We start from the raw sequence: 7,960 nt of genomic DNA on the forward strand, positions 1-7,960 counted from the left end.
TAAAAATAAGAAACAACAGAGAACTTTATGAGTTTAAACTCTGCTGTGTAGAGCGCAGTATTTGGTGTCTGTATGATCCTTGATTCCGGAAACAAGACTCTAAACAAGACTCTAAATTTCATTTGCAAAATTTCCGTGGATTCCGCGCACAAACACTTGTAACGTAAATTTTGTCGGCAATATTGTTTTGTCGCGGATTCTGCAACAAGTGAAAGTAGCTAGTTGCTCTGGAATTCGCAAAATGTATATGCTTTCCGCAATTTTTTTATTACTGAACAAAACCAGTTGTTAAATATGAACAATTAAAAACAGAGCTGGAATTATTATCTAGAAATGCGGGAACCAACAGCGAGGACAAACAAGTTTAGTGGAATTCATGAACAAATAAACAAATATTGCTTAACAATATCGGTGAATGTCAAATTTTAGTCTAATTGGGAAATTTACCAGCAGGCAACGTTTTCGGGATTGATTTGGCAACAATCACCAAATGAAATCCTAATTTGGGATATTTTTGGCTTCATAGTGGTTTCAAATCATCATTATTTGAGATGAGATGATTCGGGCGGGAAAAAGAATGAGATAGAAGGAATTGAGATCGAAGGAATTGGCAGGAACTGAGATCAAAATGACAGGAAATGAGATCGAATTTGGGTAGAATGCAGGAGTTGAGATCGAAACTGGCAGTAGTTGAGATCCATCCTGGAAAGAATTACGATCAGAATTAGGCATAAATTACCAAGAAATGATATAAAAGTTGGCGGTAAGTTGGGGACAGGAGTTGGATCGAAATCGGTGGTAAATTGGCAAAATCTGAGATCGCACAATTGATCTTTCAACTGATAAGCAGTATTTGAGATTGAAACCGCTGAAGACCACCTGTTAAAAGTAGTTTGGAACATTACCTTATATGTAAATTGAATCCGCAAACAAAAAGTGAATTCCGCTTTAAAATGATGCCGCAACAGCTCATTTTACACTAGCTATAATTTTTATTTGTTAGTTGATTCGACAAACTGTTCCGGTCTTCACAAAAACTTGTTTTTGGAGTGATTTTGACCGATATTGAGTTTTGTTTATTTTTTTGTGAAATCCAAAACAGCAAAGACTATCAATGAAAAACAGCAAAATTGCAGATTTTGCGACAAATCTGATTTTGACCTGTTGGGGAATCCACTCACAACTCTCATAATAAAGTCATTTTGTATGATCTATTTTTGACGCTGATACGTTTATGTTTGGTTGAAATTACTAAAACTTGGTTAGCTTGGTTCTCAGATTTTTACAAAATCAGTATTATACTAGATGAATTCAAATGCCCACAGAAAACAGGTAAGGTATTTGTTTAGTTTGTTTTGTCAAATTTACCTACATATATGGTCTCTCGATTCCATAAAAATAAGAAACAACAGAGAACTTTATGAGTTTAAACTCTGCTGTGTAGAGCGCAGTATTTGGTGTCTGTATGATCCTTGATTCCGGAAACAAGACTCTAAACAAGACTCTAAATTTCATTTGCAAAATTTCCGTGGATTCCGCGCACAAACACTTGTAACGTAAATTTTGTCGGCAATATTGTTTTGTCGCGGATTCTGCAACAAGTGAAAGTAGCTAGTTGCTCTGGATTTCGTAAAATGTATATGCTTTCCGCAATTTTTTTATTACTGAACAAAACCAGTTGTTAAATATGAACAATTAAAAACAGAGCTGGAATTATTATCTAGAAATGCGGGAATCAACAGCGAGGACAAACAAGTTTAGTGGAATTCATGAACAAATAAACAAATATTGCTTAACAATATCGGTGAATGTCAAATTTTAGTCTAATTGGGAAATTTACCAGCAGGCAACGTTTTCGGGATTGATTTGGAAACAATCACCAAATGAAATCCTAATTTGGGTTATTTTTGGCTTCATAGTGGTTTCAAATCATCATTATTTGAGATGAGATGATTCGGGCGGGAAAAAGAATGAGATAGAAGGAATTGAGATCGAAGGAATTGACAGGAACTGAGATCGAATTTGGGTAGAATGCAGGAGTTGAGATCGAAACTGGCAGGAGTTGAGATCCATCCTGGAAAGAATTACGATCAGAATTAGGCATAAATTACCAAAAAGTGATATAAATGTTGGCGGTAAGTTGGGGACAGGAGTTGGATCGAAATCGGTGGTAAATTGGCAAAATCTGAGATCGCACAATTGATCTTTCAACTGATAAGCAGTATTTGTGATTGAAACCGCTGAAGATACCTGTTAAAAGTAGTTTGGAACATTACCTTATATGTAAATTGAATCCGCAAACAAAAAGTGAATTCCGCTTTAAAATGATGCCGCAACAGCTCATTTTACACTAGCTATGTTTTTTATTTGTTAGTTGATTCGACAAACTGTTCCGGTCTTCACAAAAACTTGTTTTTGGAGTGATTTTGACCGATATTGAGTTTTGTTTATTTTTTTGTGAAATCCAAAACAGCAAAGACTATCAATGAAAAACAGCAAAATTGCGGATTTTGCGACAAATCTGATTTTGACCTGTTGGGGAATCCACTCACAACTCTCAAAATGCATAGTTTGGCCTCGTAAGGAAATTCACTGCAAAACAAATTTTAAAATTAATTGAATTTTGATTGGGTTATAATCGAAATAAGTAACTTTAAAAATGAAACTGCTTTTCGACATGCATGACTGTTTTTTTGTTTTTGTTTTTTTTCCAATTAAGGAATTACAATTTCATCAAAACGTTTCATTATAAATTTTTCACTAGATTGTGGAACTATAAATATTCTGGAAAGATTTTTTTGCTGATTGTTATACTCAAATCAAGAAACGTTCAATTAATTTTCATTAAAAAAATTTTGAATTCTCCTACAAAGTATAAATGTTGTTTAAAAAAACGAAAATTTATCAAACATCCTGATTCTAAACAGCCAATTTCCTTGCAATAAAAAAACAAAATGGATAAGTTTACAGTACTCAGAATTACAAAAAAAAACTTTGAAATTGTCAAAATGAACGGTGAATAAATAGAAAAAGTTCAACTTTTCACATTTTAGAAGTAAATTTAAGATCACAAACTAAATTTTGACGAAAACACAGAAAGACTCAAAAAACATTTAGACATTTCTCCGGAACAAATTACTGAGCGAGACAAACCTGAAACTTGAAGGAACATGTGAGAATTAGCCTACAAAAGTGCGTACAACCAAAAAATAGAAACAACAAAAAGCACTAAATTAGATGAATTATAAAATCTATTTCATAGGTTAAATTGTGTTATAATCTGAGAGGAAGTTTTCTGTCAAAAAACATTGTTCAACTTAAACTATATCTGAAACAGAATTGCGTCGACTTGATGTTTTAATCTTTCAATTAAATTAGTACAGAGTAATACAAAAGAAATCATTAGAACCTTTTCTGGTCAGGGGTTGAAACTGTCCTTAAACACCAAATTCCTTTTATGAAAATTATCCGGACTTTATAAATCAGCTGTCAAAAAACAATTTGGACAATTTTCCTCATAGTTTCCTGACAATTGTATCTTGGGCTGTTCGGAACTTTTCAGATAGATTTTATGTAAATTAATTTGATGATTAGATAATTGCAGTTTTACATTGGCCAGTTTCTTTTTATGAAAAAACAAATCTAATTTTACTGAAAAAAGTATGCTTTTATAGTAAGAATGAGATATACCTCAAAACGGTATTGGTTTCTGTGGCATTCACGCAGATTTCGTTAAAAGTCTTTTGGATGCCCTCTCAAATTTATTTAAAGAAAAAAAATTAGTGAACTCTAATTTGTTTATAATTGGTTTGAAAATTTTTTTAATGATTTGTATTCATGATAAATATTTCTTCGCAAAACATTTGTTGTCAAGCAAATCTCATTGAGTTTTCCTAATACGACAACTGGCCACAAAAGACAACTCTCAACAAAATATAACTCTCAAAAGGCAACTCAAAAAATATCCACCGACGTGATGTGTGTTTGCCATATCATAAGGCAAATTTAAAAAAAAAACTTAGAAGCGGTTATCGCCGCAAAGCGCTGACGAGCTAGTAGCGCGTCTACTGGCAAATTTAAACCAAAGCTTTCAAGTCATAAATCAGTTTTAAACATTTTGAGTTGCGATGTGTCACAAAACCTGAGATTTTTTACATAGCGTAAGAAAACTTTATAATTGGACATTAAAAAGTTTTCGTTGCTTTGTGAGAAAAAAATCAAATTATTTTTGGTGAAAGTTGTTATGAAAAATTATCCAACAATATCTGAGAAAATCGGAAAATTATTTTATTGAAGAAAAAGGAATTTATAATTTTTAGCTCGATTTTGCGTGCGGAATGGATGGAGATTCAACAAAATTGAAAACGAAAACATAAAAATGACAGTTTTCACTACTTTTGAAAATTTTATGGCTTCATTGTATGGAGATTAGAAAACAATCTGATATAGATACCTTAACGGGCAGTCGGAGCGTTCAGGGTTTTTCCCTGGTTGATAGGGACCTAGTTGTTCTAATAAGCATTTTGATTTTGACAGCTGATTTTGCTATGAATTATTTAACATTTTTATTTATTTTGATTATCCATTCATTAAGACGTGTTTTCTTGACATATAATCGAACAGCAGAACGGTGAGCGCACTCGCAGTTTTTTTGCACTTCTTCAAAAAGATCTGCTAGCCTTGTGGCTTTGAAATATATATATATATATATATATATTTGAAAATATGTATATTTGAAAATTAGCTAGACACTTCAAATTGAGACCAGAAAATTAATCGAGTATTTTAACTAATAACATCTAGTATTTATTTATTAGGTTTGCTGATAAACACAAAAATGAAAACTTTTAACTCCATCCTTTCCTCAACACGAGATGTTTCGCTTTTTCTCATCTTCAATGTTTGTTAAAACATTGAGGATTTTACTGAGTACAAAAATGAGCAGTACCAATTTCAAGTTCAAGTTAGATGAATTCAAGTTCGAGTGTTAGCTTCAAACCCGAGTCGAGATTTTCCGCCTAATTTGAAGTAAGGTTTGAGCCTTTTTTTTGATAAGTGCGCTTTATATATCTTGGTTCAAAATGAGCATTTTGAGAACTTTTTGAGGGGTGGTTCGGTTTGAGTGTTTTTGTGTGATATTTTGTGTGAAACACCGCCCAAAAATTGTTCTAATCTAGCGTGATTTTTAGCGGTTTTTGTTAAGATACCACTCAAAAACCGCTTAATTGTTTGTAGAAAAAACCGGTGAACGCGCGTATTTTGAAGCAATATTTTAAGCAAAATCGTCTAAAATAAACGCTCAAGCTCCTCAAAATTTGCTTCAAGTTAGGTGAAAAATTCTACTTGGGCATTTGAGGTTCTCTTACAAAATTATATAATTGAGCCACATTTTTACGTTCGAATGTCAACCGTCTGATTTGTGTACCCAAGGTTAAAATACTGCAGTGGGGGACATGGCGAACGATGAGCACGACATTCATGCGATGCATGATGGGGGCTGAGGACTCGATCACGTTCTGCGAGCCAATGCGATTTCCATGGTACTATGGAACAGAAGCGAGAACCAGAAGAAAGCTGGAGATACCAGCTGATCTTCCAGAAGATGGAAGCACTTTTGAGTTGGTGAAGAAGAAATATGAAGCACCGTATGAAGGAAAAAGACTTGTATTTGGGAAAGAAATGGCATATTATGTATATCCGGAGGAACACTTGAAACAGATACCAGATGGGTATCGACATTCGTTCCTTATCAGGTCTTAAATTAGCTTCATGGAACTAGAAATCCAGCATATCTCTGTACAGTCATATAGAATAAAGTGACTTTTTGCAGGTTTTTTTTTGTTGCAAGGAAAAAAAACGTACAATGCTTAAGATCGGGAGAAGCAGTTTTTATTTTTATGAAAAAAAATTTACTGCGCCATTGTTCCTATTTTTTGGGGTTTGAGCGACGCTGAAAATTTTGGTGCAAAAAGGGCTATAGTTTTTATAGGGACCCCTCAAATCAATCCGAACAGCGCAAATCAATCCAAACAACGCAAAAATTTTGGCGCAAAAAAGGCTTTAGTTTTTTTAGGGACCCCTCAAATCAATCCCAACATTTCATAAACCCTCTGCGAATCGCAGAAGCCATTTTATCAAAAAAATGTTTTAACTTTTTGTTTTGAAAATTCAGTCTTACTTCTCTACAAAGCTTAGATCGCCCCTGATATGCGTTAAATAGCCCAGCTTCATTTTTTTTTCAAATATTGACTCCATCCTCAATTCTGGCAGCCAAAATGTTCCTTTACACTTATTAACGACATAAATGTAAATAAGTGGCTGCAGCCAATTCTGGATGATCAACTGTGAAACTTTGTAACGCGCTTTCTGTGCCAATATTTAGAGTAGTATATAATAACAGATAAAGCACTTTCTTATGTTCACAGTTCCTCCACAAAAGTGCTCAAAAAACAGTTTTTTTTTTAAAAAAGCCTGCTGTGCAAAAACCCAAATATGAAAAGAGCTCAAAAAGTTGGAAACGGCTGACTCGCTGATTTAAAAAAAGATTGACAAATATATTAAAACTCGACCCCACCTGCCCGTGGCCTTCGTAAGACAAAATGACAATTGTTTGATGCTCTTTACTTACGAGAATTATTGGTAAGGGACTGTAATGGGGAAAATAGCTTACACTTGTATGTTTAGACATCCCTTCAAGACTATGACATCAATGCTTAAGGTCATGAGCAACCAAGAGGACCCAGGTTTCAAAACAATTCAGCCAGAAGAAGGAAGGTTCGAACACATCTGGAAGCTATACCAGCATGTCATTGAGCAAATCGATCCACAAGCTATCATAATAGACGCTGATGATTTCATCCGAGATCCAGAAGCAATATTGAAAAAATATTGCAGTCATTATGGACTAGAATTCTGCGATAGTATGCTAAACTGGGAAGGCGATAACTTCAACGAGGAAATAGAATGTTGGGGAACTGTATGGTTTGGAGACTTAATGTCAACCAAGACTATTAGAAAAGATCCAGATGTTGCGGATATGTTGTCAGAACCACCTGATATGTCACACTTTTCAGAAGATATTCGAAAGATTGTGGAAGAAGACTTGATTTACTACAAAAAGTTACACGAACTAAGGCTTCAACTGAAGCTTTAAGCCCATGGTATAGTAACTTAATTAATGCAACGAGGTTTTATGACCAATGAAAAACTCGAATATTATACAATTATAACTGTCACAAGATGTTCTTGCTGAAAAAAATATTATAAAAATTTTAAGAACGATCTATATAATTCATACATATACATATATATAAGGGACCCTTTGGGAAAATTTGACAACCAGAATTGAGGGGGGAGGGGGATCAAAGAGACAAATATTGCCAATACACCAAAAAAAACTAATCCTAACTTCAAATTTCGTAGAACATTATGCCCTGTTAAATTTCTTTGAACTTATATTAAATAAATTAGATAAAATGGACCAGCTAGTACTTTTTTTCGCTGAAAAGTCTGAAAATTAAAATCTGTTTTTAAAACTAAAATTTTTTATTCATTTAAATAACTTGTTAGTAAAGACCTTAACTTGCTCTTAACTTAGCAAATGAGTTCGACATAAACCTGAAAGAAATCCAAAGTCACACTGTGAAAACTCAAGTTTGAGTGCTCACAACTTTCCAGATTATCTTAAAAAAAACAGAAAAAATGCAGGGGTAAAAAAAAACATTTTGGTTAGAGCCAGTAAAAAAAATGGTCTGGAAGTTGAATGAAATGCAGTCTGAGAAACTTAAATGTTCAGATCAGTTTTTTATCACCGATTTTTTTTTAAATTTAGTTAGAATCAAAAACCTAACCCAAAGTGTTCAAATTAGATACCCAAAATGCTCCTCGGCATTTTTTGAGGCTTTCCTAGATGGTTAAAAATAATTCTCTTTTCAGAAGTGGTCAAAATAATAAATATATG

At 33.5% G+C, this 7,960-nt stretch overlaps 1 protein-coding gene across 1 annotated transcript; it reads left to right on the forward strand.

Annotated features, from left to right (window-relative positions):
• Nucleotides 1-1,197: 1,197 nt before the first annotated feature.
• Nucleotides 1,198-7,281, forward strand: LOC134840108 (uncharacterized). The gene is made up of 3 exons (XM_063855800.1): nucleotides 1,198-1,332; nucleotides 5,431-5,753; nucleotides 6,685-7,281. The coding sequence occupies exons 1-3, from the start codon at nucleotides 1,306-1,308 to the stop codon at nucleotides 7,151-7,153; spliced, it is 819 nt and encodes a 272-aa protein (XP_063711870.1). The 5' UTR covers nucleotides 1,198-1,305; the 3' UTR covers nucleotides 7,154-7,281.
• Nucleotides 7,282-7,960: the final 679 nt, after the last annotated feature.

The sequence above is a fragment of the Symsagittifera roscoffensis genome, chromosome 2 (genome assembly GCF_963678635.1).
Source record: "Symsagittifera roscoffensis chromosome 2, txSymRosc1.1, whole genome shotgun sequence".
NCBI lineage: Eukaryota > Metazoa > Xenacoelomorpha > Acoela > Convolutidae > Symsagittifera > Symsagittifera roscoffensis.

Coding starts and splice junctions, on each gene's coding strand:
- LOC134840108 (XM_063855800.1), top strand. CDS start 1,306: ATGAATTCAAATGCCCACAGAAAACAG. Junction 1,333..5,430: donor CAAATGCCCACAGAAAACAG/GTAAGGTATTTG, acceptor TGTGTACCCAAG/GTTAAAATACTGCAGTGGGG. Junction 5,754..6,684: donor CGACATTCGTTCCTTATCAG/GTCTTAAATTAG, acceptor TTGTATGTTTAG/ACATCCCTTCAAGACTATGA.